Below are 26,993 nucleotides of genomic sequence, written 5' to 3'. Positions count from 1 at the left end.
TTGGGATGCGGTGACGTGCAGTCAAATATTTTGCCGAACAGATCAGCCACTTTTGACGCTCATAAACAATCATTAAGTCCTCGTGCTGCAGGAATTAGGAGGTTTGCTGAAGGTGCAACTGCCATGCAGTGAGCAGTTTGCCTCTTTATTAAATCACGACAGTTTGTGTTCATTGAACGGTAAGAATGATTAATGAATCCATATAAAACTGTCCCTTAAAAGTCACGTCTTGCTTTCAGTTTCAGGCTTAGGCATGTTTTGCACTCACACACAAACATAGCGCGCTAAAGCCTAAGTGAACCACGCTCAGACACACGTCTTCCAACCGGGCCAGTGCCGGCCAAGTGAACTGTGCCTGAGCACGATTCAGAGCACTCACACTTCTCAAACGATTCAGGAAATGGGCCAGAGCATGGTTCGGATAGCACAGTGTAAGTAGGCCCTTACTTGTAGGTTTCAAACAGGGCTGAAGGAATCAATTAGTTTGATCAGGTATTTAATTAGGGTTGAAACTAAACTGTGCAGAGCTGCAGGCCTCCAGGAACAGGTTTTGGTTTAGATTATATGACTCAAACTTTTAATAACGCAGCAATTAAATTTGAAGACCTAAAGCTTCGTCAAAGCAAGAAAAAAACAAATTGCACAAGCTACAAGAAGGTAGATGTAATTGTTTTACTAGTTGAAGAAATCCTCAACATTGCCATATAATACAAAAGTAAAACTAAACACCAGGTTAACACAGACAGAAATGTCAGCACTAATGTAGTTCAAACTCATACAGAAAAATACAGTATTATGTCAAGCCTAATTTTTGCAGTTTACGTTGAGTAAAAACATCCAAGTTAGACTCAATAAAAAGGTAAATGTTTTTTAAGTAACAAAATACACTTTCCAACTTAGAAAGACATGAACAATATGGATAACTAATATTCAATAACCCCTTAACTGGACCTTAAATGTTTAGAAACACAAGGATAATAAAAAATATTAACATGAATCTACAGATTTCCTATTACTTTCAAAAGGATGTTTAAAAACAGTAAATGGCTAGTAAATCTAGCAAAGTCAAACAGGACTTCAACAATGAAGGAATGAGGCGCAATTCTGAACTATACATCCGGTTTGGAACCACCTCATTCATGCACATACTCCTACAGATCAATACATCATCTAACTGGCATACATTTATTATACACATCAGTCTGAGCACTGTACAAAGAATTTAGTGAGCAGTTCACAGAACTGTAAAACAGTAGATTGGTAACATTAGCAGACTGATTTAGAAGTAAAACACCAATGCAATATGTCAAAAGTGGATAAGAGCAGTTTGGCATAGAAAAAAAAAAGAAAAGAATTGTATGTACACCTAATTTTAAATATCGTTCAGAAAACTGAATCATATTGAATAACCTGCATTGCAGGAAACTTGAGCATTTTAATTTATTCATTTACTGGGCTCTGGAAGGGGAAATGGCTTGGTGATTGGGACTGAATTGAATCTGTGGAAACAGAAGCGGCATGAGTTTTTTGATGCTCCTCTAAAAGATGTAGAAAAGCAAAAGCTTTGTCACACTCCGTACACTCATAGACCACTTGACCTACATGGGTTTCCTGGTGCTTTTGCAAATGAGCGAACATAGTGAAAGACTTATTGCACATATCGCACCGGTATTCTCTGCTGTCCTGAGCTGTGAATCTGAGGTTTTCAGAATGTTTCTGTTGATGTTTTGCGAGATCTTTTGACGTAAGATAGGTTTTGCTGCATATGTGGCACTGATACTGCCGTTTTGCATCATGTATTTTACAATGACTTGCTAGAGTCGTTTCGGATTTAAAAGATTCGGAGCAAACTTCACATTGGTAAGGCCGTTCACTGTGTGTCTGCTGGTGCTGTGTAAGGTACCGTTTTTTCGTAAAGGTTTTTTGACAAACCAAACACTTGAAAGGACGTGGCTCCTCATGATGCTTTTTATGGTGCTCCATTAAACTGCTATTAGAAGAGAACCTTTTTTTACAGATAGGGCAAATAATAAAGTCCTCTCCAACATCAACCTCCTCCTCTTCGTCACCTGTTTGAAAGAGAGTCCTTGAACTCTGATTCTTAGAGTAAGAGGAAGAAGACTCTGAACGATGCTTTTCTGAAAATGTCAAACTTCGATTACTACAGCGGTGCCTGCGGAAAGCATCACTTCCAATAAAATGGTCTCCGCATTCTGTGCATTCATACTGCGTAGCAGCAGTTAGATGGCACTGTTCATGTTCGTCAAGCTCATTCTGAGAGGGAAAGGTCATATTACAAACACTGCACATATGAGAATGAACAGAGAGGTGATTTGCAAGGTCCAAGGCTTGGTAAAAACTCAAAGGACATATGGGGCACTGGTAAATTTTGTCACGTTTGGTTTCCACATGGACCATCTTTTCACTGGTTGCAAAGTTGCTGTTCTTGGAAGCCTTCTCATTTCCATGGCTTCTTAAATGAGTGAGAAAAAGGTGGTGTTGTGTGAAGCTCATGTTGCAATGGTTACACCGATAACAACGTGGTCCTGACAGCTGATGACTGAGCTGATGCTTTTTTAGGTGGGAACCATGTAAGAAATGCTTGTTACATTCCGGACATGAGTATGGACGCTCTTTAGCTGGATTGCATCCATGTTCTGAGAGCTGTTCTGGATCTGGAAATCTTAGTTGACAAATTCCACAGCGAAACTTGTACTGCTCAGTGTTACTTGATGAAAGACTCTTACTGTGGATAGCTGTAGTCACCTTCTTTGTTTCAGGCTGCTTGGGTGGAATCAATGGTGGAAGTTCCTCTTCTTGCTCTGTGTGCATCTTGCGATGCTCAGCTCGACTTGTTTTGCAGGAAAAGGTTTCATCACAAAGGTCACAAGGAAAGTTTTCATCACGGTGGGTAATCATGTGCTCAGCTAGTTCAGTTGAACGTGTAAAGCTCAGGTGGCACTTGGTACAGCGATGAGCACTCTTCTTGACATGCATCTGCTTGTGTTTGCGCAGACTAAAGAGAGAGGTAAAGCCTTTACCACACATTTGACACTGAAACTCAGACTTGTGGGATCGCTGATGTTGCTGCAAGTTTGTTAGCTGAACAAAGCACTTCCCACATTCTTCACACTCAAAGGGTTTTTCACCAAGATGACATCTTTGATGATCCTCAAGTTTTTCCGATGTTAAGAATGTTTTGCCACAAACATGACAGGGAAAGTAGGGTGCTGAATCAGAGTCATTGTCACTGTCATCATCATCTTCGAAATTTCTGTCGGACTCTTCCTTATCCGATGCCTGACTAACACTGGTAGAGGTTTTTGTTTCATCATTGGGAGTTTGGACTGATTCCGGTTTATGTTTTACTTGGCAGTGCTTTATGTATGATTTTTTGATTGTGTAAGTTTTGTCACATGGTTCACATCTATATACTTGCTCAGTTTTTGCTTTCAGGCCAGATTCTTTTGAATTTGGTGGTTGCACATGTCCATGAGCCATCCTTTGGTGAAGGGCCAGGGCTTTTTCAGTCCAATACCGCATCTGACAGGTAGTACAAACAAGGGGGCGACTAGGGTCATGGTAAGTTTTATGGATATCCAAGTCAGAAGGAAAACGATATTTCTTGGAACAAATATTACATGTGTAATCCACTTTTTCCTGATGTTGAACTCTCAAATGCCTGTGCAAAATACCAGCTTGAGCAAAGACTTTACTGCACACATGGCATTTGTGAACATCTGATTTGCGCTTTTGTTCTTCACGGCCATGTTCCTCCAAATGACTTATAAGTCTCAGTCCATCTGTAAAACTCTGATCACACTCAGAACACTGATACTTGTGAACAGAAGCATCTCCTTTCTCAGCATAATTTTCCTGGTCTTGATCTTTACATGAGAACTTAGTCTGCAGTACTCCAGTTCCTGTGGCATTACAACCCTTGTTAAATACTAGCACAGTGTCATTTAGAGCACTTTCTACGTCACCTGCACTTTCCAAGACAGATGCATTGTTTGAGATGATTGTGTGACCTCTACATTTCCTCTTGTGTTTCTCCATTGTCTTTTTGGTCCAAAAACCAATATGGCATTTTGTGCAAGAATGCGGGTACGCTCCGTTATGTATGCGCATATGCATACCTAGCCCGGTACTCCTGGAAAACCGCATGTTGCACTGTGGGCATTTGAGAGGCTTCATAATCTCTATGTTTGAACGTGCACGTGGCTCCCTTCGAGATACCTCATGGCTGCTTTCTTGTTTCTGCCCATGCACCTCATCAACTGTCTCTTCCTTTATGACTTGCTGTTGACTTGATACCAATTGCTGTTGATTGTTAATGGTCAATTGTGGCTGATCAGACCTGTGCTTTGCCAAAAAATGCTGCTGGAGCTGTGAAAACAATATAAAACGGGCACTACAGTTAGCACAGGAAAAACCTCTTATCTTGTTGGGGCTCTTGTCCTTTTTTACCACACGAGAAGATCCAGGCGATTTTGAATTCACAACACAAGTCTTTTGGTGTACAGATAGTGCTTCAAAGGTAAACAGGTCACCACACTTGTCACAAAGCACCTTTTCTTGATTTTCTACCCTTCCGTTACATTTGGCCAAGTGTCGTTTCAAATAGTCTGTTCTGATGAAATGCTCTCCACAGTTGGCGCAGCCATATGGTTTTTCCCCGGTGTGAAGACGTTCATGGACTTTCAGTTGTCCTGACATTTTAAAGCGTCGAGGACAATAGTCACATTGGTATTTCAATTTATTCATGTAGTGAACTTGTATACGCTGCAAAAGTTTGGAAGTTTCTCTGCATGGCTGATTTTGAACATTCGTGGCAGATTTCACAGTTACCTTTGGAATCCTTTTGCATTTGATGGTGTCGTTATGCCTTTTCAAAGTTTTTTCAGAACTGTAAGTTTTGCCACATCGTTTGCAGGGAAAAGGTTTATCAGTAATGTGGAGCATCGCCATATGACGTCGTAGATCACTTGGAGTGGAAAGCACCTTAAGGCAAACTTTGCACTGCAGTTCATTATCTTGCTGCGTTTGACTTTGAGAACTTTCGTTCAAGCGGTCAAGATTGATCTTTAGTACTCGCACCTCAAGTTGTTTCTTTCCTCTGCAGCGGGCTTGGTGCAATTTCAAATGATCATAGCGAGAGAAACCACTTTTACAGTTCTTGCATTGGTATGGCTTGACTTCTGTATGAGTGAGGATGTGGCGTCTTAAACTTTTGGCCCACAAAAATGTCTTGGTGCAAAAATTGCACTTTAAATCTTCACCATTTTCGTCAGTGACATCTTTCAAGTTATTTAACTCGGCACATATTGATTTGATTTTCTCAGATCCTTTTAAACTTTCCAATCTACGCTGCTTGGACACACCATTACAAAAAGCCTCGTGCTGCAAGTATCGATGCTGGCTTCCAAATTTCTGCCCACAACGCATGCATGAATATGGCATTGCCTTTGAATGAAGAGAAAGATGTCTCTGTAGAAAAATGCTAGATCTAAAACATCTAGAGCACTCTGGGCATTGATGCTTTAAGTTGCGCTTTTCTTTTGTTCCAGTTATGGTTTCAGCTGGCAGATTCCCCTGGCACTGCTTTTCGTGACCATTTCGGTAGTTTCTTCTGGTAAAAACTCTTCCACATTTTCTGCAAGAAGGTTGTAATTGACCTCCTTTGCAGAGCTCCACATGTTCCTTATATTTTCTTTTTCTGTAGTATTTCCCACATTTTGAACAAGGCATAACTGTCTTTGCCAAGTGGGCTCTTTCGTGAAGTTTCAAATTACTCGAAAAACGAAAAGCATGTGGGCAGTATGAGCAAAAATAAGGCCTGCTGGTCTGGTTTATTGCTGTGTCCACACTGCGTTCTGCTTTTATTTTTTTAGACTTTGATTTCTTCAATGAAGGAGGTTGCTCTACTTGACATTTTTCCTCATGTACTTTAAGATATTCCTTTCTGCTGAAGTGTCTGCCACAAGTTGTACACTGAAAAGGCCTTTCACCAGTGTGAATACGAATGTGACGAATCAGAACAGCATGACTTGAGTAACTGCTTTTGCAGAATGGACATTTGGACACAGATGAGGCAGGGATATGAATTGAACAATGCTCACTAAGTGCCTTCGAGTCAGCAAAGTCTTCTTGGCAGAGGCGACATTTAAACTCCTCTTCGCAAGTTTCTTCTACCTTCCAGGATGAAGCTTGGTCCTTTGGAGTTGTAACTTTTTTTGGAGGAGGTGCCATAAGTTTGTGTCGTCTTTCATGCACAGCCACATGTCGAAGGAAAAATACTGGAAACCTGAATTTTAATGGGCAATCAGGACACTTAAGCAGGCCTTTATTTGGATGAGACTCTCTGTGATTTAACAAGTCTCCAATTGATGAAAAAACTTCCCAGCAGACTAAGCACTGTATATTTCGCTTGTGCACATTTTTGTGAGAGATCAGATGCCCATGTCTGGAAAAATTTTTCCCACAGTCTAAGCAGCGAAAAGGCTTGTTTCCTTTGTGAAGTTTCAAGTGCTTTTTTAGCGCGTCAGATGAAGATGAATTCTTTCCACAAAAGCGACAAGAGAAAGGATGGTTTGAGCTATTATCAGCAGGGTTTGAACCTTTCAAATGAACATCACTACCATTTTTGTGTTTGATTGCCTTTTTGGAATTTCCAAGCAATTTATGTTTCGCAAGATGGGTGTAGAAACCAGACTTGCTTGAATACATAGCCGAGCAAAATGTGCATTTGTACCGCAATACTTTTTGTGAGGTCACAGCCAGTGACTCTTTGCTTTCATTTTTCTTAGACGAAAATATCAACTCCTTTCTTTTCCTTACTTTTGCTGTGTAGAGTTTAAGCTTGACGCAAGTTTGCTTGATGTGCCTATTGCGGTTGCATGCCATAGTAAACACATCTTTACAAAAAGGGCAACGATACTTATCATCAACCTTCCCTTTGCCTTTTCTCATGTATTCCTTAAGACACTGTTCACGTAAATGGCGTGTCCGATTGTAAAAGTAATTGAAAAGGCGAAAGCATATGGGGCATTTAAACTTTGGAGTCTTGCTTTCTGAATCTGACATGGTTGAATGAGGGATGATCTTTTGAAAGCACTGTTTTTTATGCTTGTTTAGATTCCAAGTATATTTGAATGCCTTTCCACAGTCACACTTAAATGGTTTTTCATCAGAGTGTGATCTAAGGTGTGCTTTCAGTTGTGCTCTGAGCCTGAAATTCCTCCCGCAAACTTGACAATGTATTTTTTCAGGTGACTCACTTTTCTTGTAAACATCCAATAATTTCACATAGCAATTTCGAAGTTCTACATCGGAGTCTGCAGTTTCAATGACATTTGGAATATATTTCCTTTTAAGAGTTGATTTTGATGAGTGTGCAGTCTGTAAAGAAGGTTCCAGTAGCAAGGGCGTGCATCGTATTTTGTGCTGGTGTGATTGACATTGGCTATCTGTAGGAAAGTATAATCCACAACGGGGACATCTATAATCAGTGACAATTCTGTGCTTCAGATCGTGAAGTACATAATAAGGTTTTTTAACAAAGATCTTCCCACAGTACCTACATTTGTACTTTGGTTTCTCCCCAGTTAGGTTCTTTGTATACGAGGTTGATGATTTTAACTTGTCATTAAGCTCAACTTCTCCACAGAAATGCTGTTTTGCCAATGCATCACCAGTCAAGAAACATTGACAAGTAGGACAATATTTAGCCTTATGGAAAGAATGCATGCAGTGATAGTGTTCAATTAGCTCATCTACACTATGCATTGACTCTTTGCACTCAAAGCAATGGAAATTTTTTCCATCACAAGTTTTTTGCTCCGGTGTTTTAAGGACAACAACAGGCTGTAGCTTTCTCTTTTGTGTTTTTAACAAAGATAGTGAATCCTTGCTTGCATTGGTGCCACTTTCAGTCAGACATATTGGTGGTCCAGAATCTAGAGAGTTCTCAGAACCTTGAACAGCACTAAGTGCTGGAGGATCTTCTTGTAGATTGGCTTCATCTTTCTGATCATTAGCTTCAATAGCAATCTGTAGTAGAACTGGTGGTTCTGTGGAATTCAACTGATTGCAATCATTGACTTGATTTACGTGTGCATGTTCCAGGTGTCTCAATTCCTCAGTGTTCTGTGTTGCACTTTTTAAACCAAAACAAGACTCAAGGAATCCAAAACTTCCCCGCTCAACATGTTCATCTTCAGAAGTTAAATGTTTTTGCACCTCCAGTGAACTAGAATTTTCTAGATCAAGATTTGGAATGGCACATCCAGGATCTGGTTGTTTATTGTCCAACTGGCAGCCACCAATTGAATCATTTTCGAAGTTGGATATCTCATCAGTTTTATGAATTTCAGGCATTAGTAATGCTTTTTCAGGCTCTGGGTCCATTCTATCCAACTGGCAAACATCAAGTAAATCTTTTCCATTCCTAGAAATCACAGATGTATCTTCACATTCAGGTTTTGATGATTTTTTTTCAGTATCTGGGGTTGTCTTTTCCAACTGACAATAATTTGGGGGATCTGCAGTTGGGCAGATTTCAGAACAGTTTTCATTTCCATTAGAAATGAATGAGGTCTCTACATTTGCATTATCTGAGGCACACATGGAACCACCATTGGAGGTATCAGGTTCTCTGCAATGTTCCAGTGTTTGCTCCAAATCACAAGAATGAACATCTCTCTTCTCAATTTGCACATCGTTTGACAAAGGCTCCACACTGTTTGGGCTATCCACACTTTGCATTTCTGTACATGGATCATCAGCATTCACAGGAACTGAGCCCTCACTGCAGTTACTGCCAGTACAGCTTACTTCTTCGGTTTTGCTCTCTTCCATGGTCACTGTAGGCCTAGTGTCCTGCATTTCCATGCCACTCATATCTGCCTCCACAGCACCATGACAAACGTCACCAGAAAAGTCAATTGTATTACTTAGATTCTGGTCTCTTTCCTCTATAGACTGATCAGCCTGGTTGCCACTAATGTCATCTTTAATGGATGAACTCAAATTGCAATCAAGATTTGTTTCGGAGTCAGAGCAGCTGCTTATATCAGAATACTCTACCAGACCAGCATTGGTTTCAAATGCAGCTTCTAACAACACCTCGTCAGAATTTGTTTCCAATGTGGATTCAACCTCTACCGAGTTGGGTAAGGAACAAGGTGTCATGTTACTATTATATTCTCCTTTATCTTCTGTTTTATCTGGTTCAAGATCAGGTGCATTTATCACATCTTGCCAAGATGATTCAAAGCATGTGTGCTGCAGAGAACTAGACTCAAAATCTTTCATGTCAGATTCAGCAATGTCTTGCAAATCCATCATGCTTGAGAAGTTCTCCTTCTCAATTAATTGTTCTATCTCATGTGCAAAGGTGTCCTCCGATTCTGCAGGAATACCATTACATTCCATAGTTCCTACAGAAGTCTCTGGGATCTGACTAACTGGAATCTGTGTTTGCAGGAGTGCATTTTATGTATTAGCCCTCGTTGTTTTCTCCTCCATGGATTAGTTATCAAACTCTGAAAAAGAATTCCATGTTATTACCAAAACAGCACACATTTTTAAAATAAAATTTAGATAAAGGAATGAAATGCTCACCTCACTTATCCGATACATATCTGTGGGAACATTATAGGTGACTTGCCGAAAGACCTGCATAAAAAAGCAAATATATTTAAAAAACAGCAAATACATTTTTTTGTTAAAATAGTTCTTTACTTTAACAGGTCTACATATTAATATTATGTAATCTGAAGGTAATCAAAGCATTCAATGTATAGTCTAAAAGCTTAATTTTAGTTGTCCCTTCATGGCCAGACCACATGATGACTAGTGGTTGTGGTTACCATTACAATCACGATAAAGGACACTAAGAAAAACAAGTAAACTACATCATTTTTCCAGTTTTTGTGTAGGCAAGAAAAAAAAAACTATAGTTGGATCAAGTCTAGTGAAAAGAAAGGTTTCAGCAGAAAATACAGTGTCAGCAGTATAACAGAGTAACAAACTGTACACTCATGCACCAGCAAAGGTATTCTACTAAATAAAACTTTAGGTACTGAACCCAAAACTGTGAATTGTTTGTCACGCAAGTGTTTAAAATGAATAAGTAGAGTACAGCAACAGTAGCATGGACAAATATGCAACATTTGTTTAATGCAATGCTAGGAATGCAGACAGACACACAAAACTCCAAATGACCTAGTACTAACAGTGAAGTTTCACCTCATAAAATAAGAAATCTCAAATCAACCAAACTAATGCATGATCTTGAGTTTTGATGGGGAAAAAATAAAAATCACCATTGAAATGGCCTGCATCAGGCAAAAATAAACTTTGCAAAACGGCGACTGTACAAAGAGCAGGATAATCAGGAAACACACCTTGGCCAGAAAGGAACAATTCCAAGATTTTCAGGGACTACCATCTTGAATACATGAGAAATAGGTAGAAACAAATATCCTTGCAACTTGGTAAATAAACTGGCATTGTGACTGGGTTGTAGTATCATTGAAATAGCTGGGGTGCTGTGGTAAGAATTTACTAACAGTGGTCCAATAAGAGAAAATTCGCTAAAAAGAAAAAGGCATTGCACTGTATGAAGTAGCGCTACTTCACTACAACCAACTGCTAATCAAAGGTAAAAGGATTGGAACTAAACCTTGGAGCAGGGTCACATTTGGTCAATCCATCATGTGCATGGATATACACGTGTGGCGTTTATCAGGAGAAGTGATGTACTACCAGATAGCAACAAACTAGCATGAGGAATGTAAAGATCTGAGCAATGTTTAATTGGGATACCCTGGATGTACCTATCAAAGCATTGTTGCAGAAAAGGTACACCCATTTAATAGGCGTTTACTGTTGGAAATGGCTTTTTAAAAATCAAATAACTGACCATGTAACACTGCACACATTCAGGAAATCCATCAAGTTGTGTGCTCTAAATATTAAGACCAAACCATATAACTCAATTGTCTAAAAAACAATTGCTGGATGGCCACAGCTCTACAGAGTTTAGCTCCACCTCACACCTGCTCAACAGTTATTAGTAGTCTTCACGAAAGTTTGAGACTTATTATAATCCTTTATATCACGTTAGTCTTTAGACAAGACTGGTGAAAAGGCAAGCAACACAACAACCACAAAAGGTTTAAAATAGCAATTCCCAGGTGTTATTTGAAAGACTACATAGGCCTACAGGTAATGGTACTGTGGGTGCAGGACTTGAAACAAGCACAGCAGTTGTAGTTGGAAAATTTTTTTTAAAAGTGGTGCCCTATTCCATATTTTTAGCAAGGTACACATATTTTAGCAACCCCCAATTGCTTACTGAGCACCAGAAGCAATAATCAAATACATAAATGAAAAGCTGACCACTCCTCTATATGTGCTCTTACTGCTCCCTGCATAGAATGTGTGCACACACTTTGAGGGTTTAATATTTAGAATGTATTAGATGTCTACCTATACAACACACAAAAGGTTCTTTTGCACAGAACTTTGAAAAAGTGCCATTATTATTGCAAACGCAATAGTCAAACAGACAATTTTGTGCATATCTACACACCATACCAATGGGAAAAAAATTAAACAATGGAATGTAACAACTCAAACATGTTTTGCAAACCATCAGCTTGTGTTTCATGTAGGTAAGTCATCTCAAATGTTCCAGGAGGTGGGTCCCAAAGACTTCAGTTGAGTAAGACCTTAAACCTAACAATCATGCACACCAACAATCAGGCTTTTACTCAATTTCAACTCCATTTACTCTTGTTTACTTGTTAACCAAGTTACAGGGGGAAACCAGCACTGCACATTTTGCGTGTCTCCTTAGTCTGCTACAACCATTTTTATTCCTTGATTTTCTGTAAAGAAATGAGGAGCTGAAGATGTTGGGGTCCTCCAGGAACATGGTTAGGCCCTTCAAAAACAAGCCTGGAGCTGTTGTGAAGTCACTCTATTATTTTAGCTGTGTGCTATAGCATCATTGTCATTTTAAAAGGTAAACCTTCAGCCCAGTCTGAGGTCCTGAGCTCTGGAGAAGGTTTTCATCCAGGATATCCCTGTACTTGGCCGCATACATCTTTCCTCAATTGCAACCAGCCATCCTGTCCCTGCAGTTGAAAAACTGTTGGGACTGTATTGGACAGGTGATGAGCAGTGCCTGGTTTGCTCCACACATACCACAATAGGCCAGAAAGTCCTATATTGGTCTCATCAGACAAGAGAATCTTATTTCTTAATTCTTTTTTTTTAGCAAACTCTATGTGGGCTTTCATGTGTTGGGCCATTCTGCAATAAACCCTCAACTGGTGGAGGGCTGCAGTAATGGTTCACTTTTTACAACTTTCTCCCATCCCCTGACTGCATCTCTGGAGCTCAGCTACAGTAAAGTTTAGGTTCTTCTATATTCTTCTCACAACGTCTCTTCTCCCCAGATAGCTCAGTTTGGCTGGACGGCCAGTTCTGAGAAGGGTTCTGGTCGTCCCAAATGTCTTCCATTTAAGAATTGGAGGCCACCGTGCTCTTACCATAAGTGCAGAAGAAGAACTTTTTTGTAATCTTGGCCACAATCTGTGCATGGCCACAATTCTGTCTCTGAGCTCTTCAGACAGTTATTTGACCTCATAATTCTTATTTGCTCTGGCATTCATTGTGAGCTGTAAGGTCTTATACAGACAGGTGTGTGGCTTTCAGCATAATCAAATACAGCTGGACCCAAAAGAAGGTGTAGAACCATCTCAAGGATGATCAGAAGAAATGGACAGCACCAGAGTTAAATATATGAGTGTCACAACAAAGGGTCTGAATACTTAGAAGTGGTATTTCAGTTTTGCTTTTTTATGCAAAAATGTCAACAATTCTCTGTTGCTCTGTCAATATGAGTGTGGACATCGAGTTAAAAAACAAATCTTAAAATTAATTTAGAAATGGTTGCAATACAAGGAAGAGTGAAACTTAAGGGGGTCTGAATACTTTCCATAGGCAATGTAGGTGATTTTATGCAAATAGCCCTAAGCAGATGCTAGCCAATCACGTTTATGCAACCCTAGAAAAGTAATGTAATTGGCAGTTGTGCTCTGCCAAGCATAGATGCTGACATTTTGCGAATGAACCATGAAACGTGCAGAAACCATAAAGTGCACAGCCGCTGGAGATGTGACAAACTTCAAAGCATGTGTAATATCATCCCTGGTGAACACAGTGAAGATGTGCATTGAGATATCTGATAAGCAAGATGAGCCAGCAACTATGAAAAGTACTTGACTTGTACAGGATGTTGAGGAAGTGATAAGTGCATTTTAGCACAAATTAGTCATTGGTAAAGTTGCATTGTTTTTGCAACATGTCATGAGCTGTCAAACAGCATGTTTGCTGCCAATAACTCGCAAATTGTGGCATGTCTTAAAACATTTGTATCTTGGTTTTTATTGATGACATCTCAGCGTCTATTCAACATCGACTTGACCTTGTTAACATTAAAAGTTGACTTCCAAAAATCCAAAGTATTTAACCCCCAGATCCAAGCCCACACAGAACCAATTGAGCTACCTAAAAGCTCTTACTAGGCTTTCTAAAAACAATGGTGGGCAAATAGGGGTTAAAATTTCCCCCAGGGCCAAAAAACAGCCTCCCATATACATCACATGTTGAGCCAAAGGACAGCTCTTAGCATGACGTCTGAGGCTATGTGTGGAGTCCACAGAGGTTCTTATAGAATCAAATCCAGGGAATAGAGGTCTTCAATCAGACATTATCTTAAAATAACAGCTGAATGTGATTTTGCAATGTCTTGTTGAAATATGCATGGGCATCCCTGGAAAAGAGGGCAGCATATTGTGCAGCAAAATCTCTATGCACTTTTCAGCATTATTTGTGCAATCACAGAAATGAAAGTAACCTTTGCCAAGGGCACTGACACAACTCAAAAGCCTGACAGACCATGGTTTTTGGACTTGATACCAGTAACAGTTTGTAAAATCCTTTTCTTCCTTGACCCGGAGCACATGGCATCCATGACCACAGCACACGTTTCCACTGTATGATGACCCATCCCAGATACCTAAGAGCCCAGAGAGGTCGATGACGCTTCTGGACATGTTAATATGTTTCCTTTTTGCACAGTACAGTTTTCAAATGGCATATTTGGATGTAACTGCATATTGTGGTACTTGACAAAAGTTTTCTAAAGTAGTGGTCCTGAGCCCATGTAATGATTATAGATGAATGCTAATTCTTAGGGCTGTAACGATACACCAAACCCACGATTCGGTTCGTATCACGATTTTTGACCCACGATTCGGTTCGTAACACGATTTTTTATTATTATTTTTTTTCGTGTGGGGTGGTAAAAAAAGATTTTTAAAACTATTTTTTATTAAATAACATTTGAAAAATCTTTATAAACTAAACATCAAAGAACAATATTAACTATGCAAATTATTAACAATATAAATAGCCATATATAAAATAAATAAATAGCCAAAGCTATCACTTCTGTTTTCTTTGTAACAAAATACTGTTGAAAAACCAAACAGAACTAAACTCCATTGTGTAGATGGTTCAAGCATGTTGAAAATTCTTTTTCAATCAAGTTCTCTTACACAGAAAAAGTAAATTAAATAGCTACTAGGGATGCTCATTTAGTTAATTTTGCTAACCGACAACCGCTGCTCATTAATCGGTTATTAACGGTTAACTGGTCAGATTACTATTAATTTTATTTTAAACAAATTGACGTGTCTATTTTGTGTCTGACACATTAAATATTGCATTTTAAAATACTGATTTATTTTTAAATGTTAGAATATTAATAGCGGAACAGAACAACAGAGCATCTTCACGCACCTGCAGTGTTTAGCACAGAAGAGCAGAATAATCTAAATAAAATGAATAAAATAAATAGGACTGCCCTGAATTATTTTCACTTAAATATTTAATTTATATTACAAAACGAAAATGAGACTGATTCTTTTTAATAACCGGCATATGCTTTTTTTTTTCAATCATATGTTTTTTTCTTCCGTGAAATAAAAATCGCAGACTTCCTCAAATTGCCCGCTCCACGGAAAATATGCATTTATTTAATGCCCCGCTGTTATTATTATAATCACAAAACCTAAGAACGCTGTATAATCTCCCAAATGTATAGACATGGAAGAAATTTACAGAAATAAACATTGCTGCAATACTCCACTGATCTTGTCAGTGACAACACAAATTATTTTGAAAAAATACATGCCATGAAGAACTGTAAAAATGCCAAAAATGAGGATCTCTGAAACTTAAATTCAAGGTCTCATAGCTGGAAGAAAATCAGGGATGCTCAAAACCATTCCAACATAAAGCATGGTGATGGCAGAGACATGCAACGGGGGATTTTCAGTGGCAGGGAATAAAGAAATCAGGGATACAGATCTGCAGAGTTTAGCTCTAACCACCTTTAGCTCTAACCAACTTCAACTCAAACCTGCTTAAAGGATGATTTATACTTCTGCATCAAGCGTATGATTTGGCTCAGCCTTTGCGTAGTCGCATAGCCCTCACTGTAGCTGAAGCGCACCTCTCAAAAAATGCAAATACACGTTGCACTAACGCATATCGCAAGCTCTGTGATTGGTTTGTTGGTAGCTGTTACCTATGTTGGTGGGGCAGAGAGCCGCACGAACCTGCTGGAGCAAGTGTTTACAAGTGTTGAGTCCCAGAGGAACTCCAGCACAACACAGAGGAACATAAAAACCTACTGTCAGCTAAACTTAAGGAAGAGTTAATTGCAGAGCAACACATGCAGATCACTTGACGCAGAAGTATAAATTAGCCTTACTATTCGTTCACACCGAAGGCTACTCGCTACATTGATCTCGTATTTAAAGGAGTCATTGCAGTATATCATAACAGTTACATTCCCGCATAAGACATGCTTTTTAGTGAGGAAATGTTGGGCACTTCATCAAATTCATTTAACAACGTAATATCAAGTGGTATGTGGTGTGGCTTTGCACTATTTAATTATCCAATGTTTCCATATGTCTGAAATATCCTGAAGCAGCAATACCGTTTTGTCGCATGAGATTCCCGCTTTTTTTTAAAGTAAATATATATATATATATATATATATATATATATAATATATATATATATATATATATATATATATATATATATATATATATATATATATATATATATATATATATATATAAAACATTATTGCATGTCAGTAACTCGCCAGTAACTTTGTAAATAATTGGCAATCTGGTGATTGCAATAATCAAAGCCTTGGGAACAACTGTGGTCTGAACCAAAGTTCACAGTGACTATGTTCTCTGGACTCCTCTCAAGCGGTCGACATCTACATTCTGATTGCTTGCCACCGAACCGCATCATAACTCATTACCATAAAGTTGACTTGTTTCAATTCTACTCGACACTCACACCGGCGAAGATGGAAAATGAATGACTTCCGGCTACTTTGTCGCTCTCAATGCTTTCAGTGTGAATGTACAGTTAAGAGTCTTTAGTAGTCTTGAACACCTTGATTAGTTGGATCAGGTGTGGTTGATTAAGGTTAGAGCAAAATTGTGCAGAGCTGCAGCTCTTCAGAAATAGAGTTTGAGACCTAAGTTGTAGAGCAGGGGGTGACCAAACTTGGTCCTGGAGGGCCGGTGTCCTGCAGATTTTAGCTCCAACTTGCTTTAACACACCTGCAAGGATTCTTCTAGACTGCTGAGTAAAGCAGCAGTCGCACTGGGCTTTTCCTCCCATAGACTTCCATTCATATGCAGGCAAATGCGTCAGACCGGAAACGCAGGGTCATGCTTCAAATTTCGCAGGATGCTGCGGTGCAAACTTCAAGCTTGGTGAACTCTGACCTTGCATGAGAACAATTGAGGATAAAAACATGACCTCTCTGGACAGAAATTTAAAGCATGGAATAAGCATTTGCTTTTTTAACGTCTAATCATCTTGTTTAATCCCGCCTCTTTTTGCAGCGCCGTATGACAGAATTTCGCACACACAAACTCGTGTGACCGCAGCTTAAGAGCTTGATTAGCTAGGCCAGCTGTGTTTGATTAGGGTTGGAACTTAACTTTGCAGGACACCAAGTCTGGACATCCCTGGTGTAGAGAGTAAAGCCCAGTGTAACATTCAGTGATATCCTGACTGAAAACCCAGTTCAGAACACTTCTCAATATAGGCACAAGATTCACCTTCTGAAAAAGACAATCCCTAGCACATTTGAGCCCAAGCACATCTCCAAAGAAAGCTGATAATGGCCGTGCATGAGTTTCCATATTTTACCAACATAACGTTTGTGCCTATTTTTTTTTACAATGCCCATTGATGGCTGTTTATATATGAGCCAATATACCAAACAAATGTAAACATAACTATAGCTTTAATAAAACGCATAACAATGAACATTCTACTAAAACACACATTTTTATCTGTGAACAATTCCTAGTTTAAACCTCAGCAGAGATTGGGACCTGCACAATATTGCACATCTAAGAGATTTTTTTTACAGTGAGTGGCAGCATGCTGTTCATTCCAAAATGACACCAGTGTCGACAAGTTTGAAGCAATCTAATGTGGCATCGACATAAACGTGTCTATTGGCCCGTTTCCACTGAGTGGTATAATACGGTACAGGTCGGTACGGGTCAAGCTAATCGGACTTGCGTTTTCACTGCCAAAAGGGTAGCATTGGTGGACAACCAAGTTTCATCTGTATCTTTAATCTACACCAGCACATGTAACCTCTTGTTAGAAAGTGATTCCGTCATTCAAAGTTCATAATAGTCCAAATGGTGAAGAAAAAAGTTCAACATGGCAGTTTGGTTGCTGAAAGATTCATTTTCTCCTTTGTTTTTTTCCAGCTTCTCTTTTTTTTTTTTTTTGCACTTTACTCTCATGTTTGTCTGTGTCTGAAAGGATCGAGTGTCAGCTGCACAATAATCAATAATCATGCATGCTTTGTTATTATTATTATTATTATTTTGAGCTCAAAAAGTTTGTTATATAGTTTTAAATAGAGACACGTGGCAAGAGCAAAAAATGAAATCAACCTTAAAGTGTGAGCGGTTTCAATTTGTACTTCTGCATCAAGCGCATGGTCTGGCGCAGCCTACGCGTTGTTGCATAGCCCTCGCCTTGGCTGTCGGCAACACTAATGCACACATCTCAAAAAATTTAACTACAAGTTGCAACGACACAATCACGCTCCGTGATTGGTTGGCTTAGTAGTGCTGACAAGTGTGGGCGGAGATGAGAGCCGCGGGAGCCTAATGGAGTGAGTGTTTACAAGTGTCGAGTCCCGTGAAGGAGCTCTAGATCAGTGGTCCCCAACCTTTTTCTAACTGCGGACTGGTCAACGCTTGACTATTTTACTGCGGACCAGGAGAAACAAGCGCGTGCACGTCTAGAACGTGCTGACGTGAGACGTGTTCACGTCCGCGCGATTTAAAAGAAAAAAGCCTTTGAATATTTTTACAGAAACATTTAGCTGATAGAAATTAGGCGGCGGATAACGTTTATATGTTCATATTAATGCCGTGTAAATAATTATCGATAAGATGCTTATGATAAGCCGTTGTTTGTTTACCTTCAAGCTTTGCGTGTGCCCGTGAAACAGCCCGTGAGCGCCAGAACACACATCATGTACATCTCGACATGGCAACAGGGTTTTCAGCACTGTGTTAGCCATCTCTGGGTATTCTGCCATTACTTTAATCCAGAACACCGGCAGAGTTGTTGTCTTGAACACTGTTTTAAGGTCGCCGTCATTTACGATCTCCAGCAGTTGGTCTTCTTGCACAGACATGCTGGATTCAGCTGGTTTGTTGACAAATGGGTCACGCATCCATTCCCTAGCCGTTTGTGGGTCCTTTGAGGTTGGGAAGTAGCGCTCAAACTCCTTTAACAGCGAAGACTGATGATCGTGCACCAGCTCACCCAAAATCCCCACTAATGTTTGAAACATGTCCAATATGCCTCAGTTCGACTTTAAATGCAGCTACTTTATCTGCCAGCTTAAAGATAATTAATTCTTGTGCGGCCCGATACTGATTGATCCACGGACCGGTTCCGGGGATTGGGGACCACTGCTCTAGATGGAAACTGTTGTTTTGTGTTTACCTCAAGATTAAAGTTGTTGCATGCCTGCCCATTCCTGCCTCAAAATGAGCGCATTTGAGCCACTTGTACCATCAGTGTTTAGAAACAACAAAACACCAGCGAAGAAACGAGAGCATAAACACCTACTGCTATCTAGCGTTTCTGAAGAGTTATTGCAGAGCAACAAAACAACGCTCAGAGGTATAAATGCACAGCTACATGCATTACATGCACCGTGGGTCTTGCAGATCACTCAATGCAGAAGTATAAACCAGGCTTTAGACGGCCTTGTAAACAACTAAAGGGCTCAGGGTAAACTCTGCTCTTCTTCTTGGCTTTGTGTGGCTGTTTATCAAGACGACGACAAGTTTGTTTAAGCTCGGGTCAACCACTGTGCGTTATTACGTTATTAAGGTGTAATATCTCGGCTGTGCATTTAAAAATGGTCAGTCCTTTATTTTTATTCTTCTGGTTTTTGTACAAGCTAGTGATGCATCTCTGTAAACCAATAGCGTTCAGCTGCCTGTCTGGCTTTGCCTTTTGGTACCCTGTTGTTGCGTTAGGTACCCCTTTGAAAGCGTACCCAAAAAGTGGTACTGTAGGGTACAATTTTAGGGTAGGGTTTAACTTTCTTTAGCCTTGTTTTCCATGGAGTGGTACTGTATGGTACACTTTTATGGCCATTTCCACTATCAAAAGGAACTAAAAAAGCAAAGCTTACCATACTACTTTTTTGGTACCCCTTCTAAAAGGTACCCATCACAACAAAAGGGTACAAAAAAGATAGACGTGCAGCTGAACGCTTTTGGTTAAAGATATGTCATTAGCATGTACACAAGCAGAAAAATGAAACCAAAGGAGCTGCCATTTTTAAATACACAGCTGAGACATTACACTGTAAATATATTTACATAAAGTAAACAGGCTTGGTCGACCCCAGCTTAAACAAACCTTGTCGCTGTCTTGACGAACAGCTGCAAAACCAAGAAGAAGAGCAAAATCAACCCTGAGCACCGTAGTGGGTTACGAAAGTCGTCTAAAGGCTGATTTATACTTCGTCGCAACAACGCGTAGCGCAAGCTCTGTGATTGGTCAGCTTGGTAGCGCTGACGAGTAGGGGCGGGACCGAAAGCCGCACGAATGGCGCGAACCCAATGTAGCGATTGTTTACAAGTGTGGAGTCCCGTGAAGGAGCTCCGGATGGAAAGTTTTGTTTTGTGTTTGCCTCATAGTTAAAGTTGTTGCACGTCCGCCGGTTCCTGCCTCAAAATGAGCGAGTTTCAGACACTTGTACATTCCGGAAGTGTTCAGGAAAAGCAAAAAAGCAGCGAAGAAACTCGACACAGAGGAAGATTTACACCTCACTGCCAACTAGCGTTTCGGAAGTGTTAATGCAGACCAACAGAGACAGCGCACAGAAGTATAAATGCACAGCCACGCGCGTTGCATGCGCCGTGGGTTACGCCGGTCACTTGACGCAGAAGTATAAATCAGGCTTAAAGTGCAAGCGGTTTTACTTTCATGAGAGAGCTCACGTCCGCCGGTTCCTGCCTCAAAATGAGCGAGTTTCAGACACTTGTACATTCCGGAAGTGTTCAGGAAAAGCAAAAAAGCAGCGAAGAAACTCGACACAGAGGAAGATTTACACCTCACTGCCAACTAGCGTTTCGGAAGTGTTAATGCAGACCAACAGAGACAGCGCACAGAAGTATAAATGCACAGCCACGCGCGTTGCATGCGCCGTGGGTTACGCCGGTCACTTGACGCAGAAGTATAAATCAGGCTTAAAGTGCAAGCGGTTTTACTTTCATGAGAGAGCTCACATGCGGGCCTATATTTGAAAAACTTCTTGAGCTGATGAGAATAACATGTGCATGATTATTGAAGTGCTTCTGACTTCTGATCCTTTCAAAAATGGACAAAGGAGTAAAGTGCGAAGAAACAAAAGAGAAGCCGAAGAAAAACTAAGGAGCAAATGATTCTTTCAGCAACCGGAAACAAACAAACTGCAATGTTTATCCATCATCATCACCTTTTGGACTATTATGAACTTGAAATGACGTAATTATTTTCTAACAGAGGTTACATGTGCTGGTGTAGATTAAATATAGAGAGAAGAGGTTTGCACTGACTGGACTATATGTTGTTTGCTGTTTTTGTAGCCAAATAATGACAAAGTATGCTGTGTGTAGTTTATCTGTAATTGGTAACATATTGGATACTGTAAGGACCTGTATGTGTTCATATGTCACATTTATTCATTTTATTAGTTGCAGATGTTACAGTAGGCTATTTCACTGATCTGCAGTTATAATCAAATCATGTTCATGGAAAGGACTGCCATTTGTCAAACACCACACCCATCAAAAGGGTACCATTGGTGCAAACACGGATTATAAACAATAGTTAAAGCGTTGTAAATTAATGCGCACTACAAGGTTTTAGTTAGCTCTCTGTGGCTTTCAACTAAGCAATTCTAATATAACTTTCAAATATTTATATATAAACTAAAGGGGCTTTTGATAAAAGTTTATAAACAAAATAGTTTTGGAATAAGATCAGTTTGTCCATTATACTAGCTGTTGAAAGCACAGGTAAAACTCCTCGCTCACTCAGTCTCACACACACACACACACTGGACAATGAAACTGAAACACTAGCCAATTTAGTTATAGAGGATTCATGGCTAAATTTGACTAGCTTAGTGGCTTCACTGATTGAAAATTCCATCAGTAAAGCCAGTCACAATGCACTTTTCGCCCCATAGACTTCGATTTATACGCAATTTACCCTAAAGGCTGATTTATACTTCCGTGTCAAACGCCGGCATATGCTACGGCGCTGACGCATAGCCCTTCACCGTCGGCTGTCACTGACGTGCACCTCTCAAAAAAATGTAACTACACGTCGCAACGACGCGTAGCGCAAGCTCTGTGATTGGTCGGCTTGGTAGTGCTGACGACTCTGGGCGGGACCAAGAGCCGCGTGAATGGTGCGAGCCTGATGGAGCGATTGTTTACAAGTGTGGAGTCCCATGAAGAAGCTCCGGATGGAAAGTTTTGTTTTGTGTTTACCTCATAGTTAAAGTTGTTGCACGTCTGCCGGTTCCTGCCTCAAAATGAGCGAGCTTGAGCCACTCGACACAGAGGAACATTTGCACATCACTGACAACTAGCGTTTCGGAAGTGTTAATGCAGACCAACAGAGACAATGATCAATGATCATTTTGCGTTATTTTTGTATATTTATCTTTAGGAAATCACTGAAGGTATATATCATGTTATCATAACGATATAATGTGTCAATAAGTAACTGTACTGTATATTTACACCGTGGCAATATTAATCCAAGTAAATATGAAAACAATATTAACATTATGCCAGACACAGTAAAAAGTGTCATCAAGCGAAAGTTTGTGGAACTGCAATACAGTATTTATTACTGTGGATTAAGGAAAGTAAAATTTTGCGGTTTTTATCTTTATTTTTTTAAAGCAAGAAGGTACAACACGAACCCCATTATGGATGTATTAAAACATATGCTTGTTTGTTTTAAAAAGTAAAGTAATAATGACAAAAAAAATACTAATTTGTGCATTTCCTGACTTCAGTGTGAAGCCATGTTGCTGCTGTAGATGGTGTATTCTGGGAAATTCTTACCCCTTGGTTTTGAGTGTGGTTCTTAAAAAAAAAATCTCTGTTTGAAGGGGTATCTAGCCCTTCCCTTAGCCCTACGCCTTCAAACTAATGAGAATTGAGACACCTATATGGCGCATCTATCTAAAATAGTCGCTCGTGCCAACGGTACCAGAAGCAAAAGTACTGGGCTGTGGACAATGTGAAATATGTATCATTCTTTGATGAGTCCACCTTTACCGTCTTCCCTAACAATAGAAGAGTTACAGTGTGGAGAAGCCCTAAAGAAGCATACCACAAGCATCACTGTCAAGAACTACTGAACCTTTCTGGAGGACCATGTGCACCCAATGATTTAAGCATTGTATCCTAAAGGCGGTGCCGTAAATCAAAATGATAATGCATAAACACAAACAAGATTGCTGACAGAGTGGTTTGATAAACATAAAAATGAAGTTGGACATCTCTCATGGCCTGCAGTCACCACATATAAATATTATTGAGCCACTTTTGGGTTTTTTTGGAGGATTAATCGAGGAAACATTTTCCTCCACCAGCAACACTTAGTGACATGGCCACCTAACCCTGCAAGAACAATGGCTCAAAATCTCTCTGGCCACAGTACAGGACATGTATCTGTCATTCCAAAAAGGAAGTCATGCTGCATTGGCCACAATAGGAGGCCCTACACCATACTAATAACTTATTGTGGTCTAAAACCAGGCGTTTCAGTTTCATTGTCCAACCCCTGTATGCATATATGTGTATGTGTGTGTGTGTGTGTTTAAGTATATATACACACACACACACACACACACACACACACACTGTATGCATGCATGTAAAGTGCTCACATATCTTTCTTTTATATAAACTTTCTATATAATGCTTTATTATGCGTGTATGCACATAAGATCAGCCAGTATCAAAAAGCAAAAAGTAATCTAAAATTTAAAAAGTAGTTTAAAAAAAAAGTCCAAATATTTTCCACAAATACTTTATACACCCAAATTAATATGCATTCTTAAAAAAACGGGAAAAAGTATTTAAAAAAATCTATCTGAAATGAAGTTAAAATTGGAGCTGTACAGTTAACTAAATATAAAAAGTGTCTATATTTGTCTTATAATGCACATAATGGTTTAAAAAAATGTGTTTGAATCAGGGGTGCCCAAACTCAGTCCTGGAGGGCCACTGTCCTGAAGAGTTCAGTACCAACACCAACTAGACACAGCTAAAACAGCTAACCAAGCTCTTAGTAGGTATGCTACAAACTTTCAGGCAGGTGTGGTGAAGAAAGTTGGAGCTAAATTATGGAGGACACCTGCCCTCCAGGACAGAGCTTGGGCACCTCTGGATTAAATGCACCATATATATATATATATATATATATATATATATATATATATATATATATATATATATATATATATATATATAATACAATTGATACAAATATTAATTTTCAAAAAGGAGTGTACTCATTAATGCTAAGCATTGTAGCTATTTTTCCCTCCAATCATTCATCTATTTTATTGCTCTTTATTATTATATTTAATACATACTTAAACCTGAAATGGAAATAAAATAAAATAAAAATGAAATGGAAACTATTGCTTATACAATTGAACAGACATATTTTAATTAGTTAGATAATTAATTAGTTGGAAATATTTCTAATTGGCCATGTGCATGGGGTGACTGTAACACATTTGTTTTTAGTTACATTTAAAAAAAAAAACTAACATTTAAACACTAGGATTAATCTTAGTCTGGTTTTTAGCTGCAAAGAATAAATCTCTGTAGTTACTTAATTTTGCCTGCTTTCATGGAATCGAGTCAAGACTAAATTCAGCCAGGATAGTTTGAAAATCCCAGCTTAATCTTTTATCCAGATTTTTGCGCAATACCCCACTGTACTTAACATTGTCTGATTGATCAGATTGACAAAACACATCTTAAAGGGATTGTTCACCCAAAACAGAGATCAGAAACATTATGCGCCAAATATGCTTGAGTTCTAGTGTCTGTGCTGCTTTGTAAAACAACAAATCTGACTGCCATATGACCAACTAATATTACTTTATCATACTTAACTATTATATTTTTAATACTTTATTAAATATTATTATAGAAATTAAGACATTTTATTTTGTTAGTAAGTGAAAATTATTTAATACACTGTTTTAAAAAAAAATGCTCAATTGCCACAAAAAACATCAATTTCTAACCATTACTTTTATTTTCATAAATACAACATGCAGTGACACTAAAAGAAAAACAACATTTACCTGAAAGCCTAAAAATTACTTTCCCAAAAGAGAAACTGTTTAATAACTATGCATGCATTTGCTTTTCAAAGCAAACTGCACTGCACTGAAACTGCACATTTACTTAAAGTTGATATTACCTTGTAAATGAGCCAAGGTTTTAGCACTACAAGCACCAATGTGTCCTGTAATAGGTCATTATAGGCCAGTAGAACTATTCCCAATATTATCATTTCCATGTGATAAACATGACAGCCACCATCAGGTGACATGTTCCATGTGAAATAAATCAGTTTTATATTAGGTTACTGATATGAATGCTAGAACACTATTAGTTCCATGTATAATTACTGTCAATTTTTCACAGATAGTCCTGCTCTTTTCACAACAACTGTACTTGGCTCTAAAACTACATAAACACATTTTTGGATTTGGTGTTCTTGCTGTTACGATTGTAACTGGTTTAATTTTGTAGAAAATTCTATAAATGACCATGCGAGTCACGTCTAAATTTAATATTAGTGTAAATACAATATAAATGTGCAAAAAAAAATAAAAATAAACAAATAAATAAAAAAGATAAATAGCCTGCAAATCAGCCCTGTTGCCACAAACAAAACTTAGTACTACGCAACTTGGCATACACAAATGGCTGCATTCATGTCACTCAAATAAGATGCTCAGGTTGTGCACACGATGAGCATGCTACAAATTACCTAACAACAAATTCTGTCAAAAACTTGTTCACTACATTAATGTGTATGAAGTACAAATGTATGGGGAATATTGCACATGTTATTTATTTGTAAAATAAAGCTGCAGTAATAGAAAATGCAGCAGTACATGAAAGCAATCAAGCATCCATACATTCTACAAACTATATTGAAGAATTAGTGTTGCCCAACTTACCCTAATATGCCACTTTCGTTACACATTCCAAAAGTAGACTCACTCCTGTGATAGCTGCTTTTTCTTCTGTCATCCACTCTGTGGAAATAAAAGTTCACATCACTATAAAGCCTTTGTGTAGAATGAGAACAGATTTTAGCTGCAAAACACATAAACAAGAGCCCATTTACAATGGTAAACAACGTTACTAGGATTTCCCCAGTACAAATGAAATATTTTAAGGACAAAACAAAAACATTGTTTATTTTTAATTTTATAAATTCGGCACGATGACCTTAAAAATACAGAACTCCTAACACCACTACGGTGACAAGCCGGTGGCTGTTTTAAACTGATGCAAGCGTCCCTGCAACGAAAACCTGCAACTCGCAAATAAATAAACAATCGTGTTATAAGCATTGTAACATTTACGTAAAAGTTTCCCTATTAACGTTAATACGTGTGTGTGTTTAACTTGCTCTTTAGTTGTTTACATAACTGTAACGGATAAATCTGCAAGAGAAAATCCCGACGCTAAGCTGGCTAGGAACATGGAAGTCCAACGTCACAAAACAAAATGGGCTGCACGCTTGCAACCTGGAGTCCGAGGACACAAACAAGATTTAGCAATCTGTGGAACAACAGGAGTTATCTTCCGAATTTGAATTGTTATTAATATATAGCGCATTATAGGCTACACTCCTATTATATTACCGATGGATCACGCGGTAAAACAAGTGTACGCATTTTCTCATGGGCTCACTCCCCTTTAGAACGGCTCGTACTTACCGTCGTGCTCGGCTTCCTGCTGTTGTCGTGGTCCTTTGTAAGACTATGTACCTTCCCGTGGCGCAATGCGCACGAACGCTATTTCCAAACTTTCAAAGCAGCATATGGAGATACTTAGAAAGCAATTCGTTGATTTAAAAGAGATAATTAAGAGCTTGATGTTAGTACATCTCGAGGCACAAACACCAGACAATGTGGCTCAACCCGGGATGTTCCGTGACACTCCACCTCTTGAACCTATGAGAAGGCAGCGAACGGAGAC

General features: G+C 39.0%; 1 protein-coding gene across 1 annotated transcript; it reads right to left on the bottom strand.

Moving 5' to 3' along the window:
• Positions 1-658: 658 nt before the first annotated feature.
• Positions 659-26,925, bottom strand: znf1035 (zinc finger protein 1035). Its single transcript, NM_001328215.1, is given in 4 exon segments — positions 659-9,545; positions 9,625-9,678; positions 25,964-26,041; positions 26,732-26,925. A coding segment is annotated over 1 exon segment (7,995 nt). The 5' UTR covers positions 9,436-9,545; positions 9,625-9,678; positions 25,964-26,041; positions 26,732-26,925; the 3' UTR covers positions 659-1,440.
• Positions 26,926-26,993: the final 68 nt, after the last annotated feature.

The sequence above is a fragment of the Danio rerio genome, chromosome 16 (assembly GCF_052040795.2).
Source record: "Danio rerio strain M-AB ecotype USA chromosome 16, GRCz13ab, whole genome shotgun sequence".
In the NCBI taxonomy this organism is placed as follows: domain Eukaryota; kingdom Metazoa; phylum Chordata; class Actinopteri; order Cypriniformes; family Danionidae; genus Danio; species Danio rerio.
The sequence above is the reverse complement of the archived record's forward strand: the minus strand, read 5'-3'. Positions and strand labels throughout refer to the sequence as shown.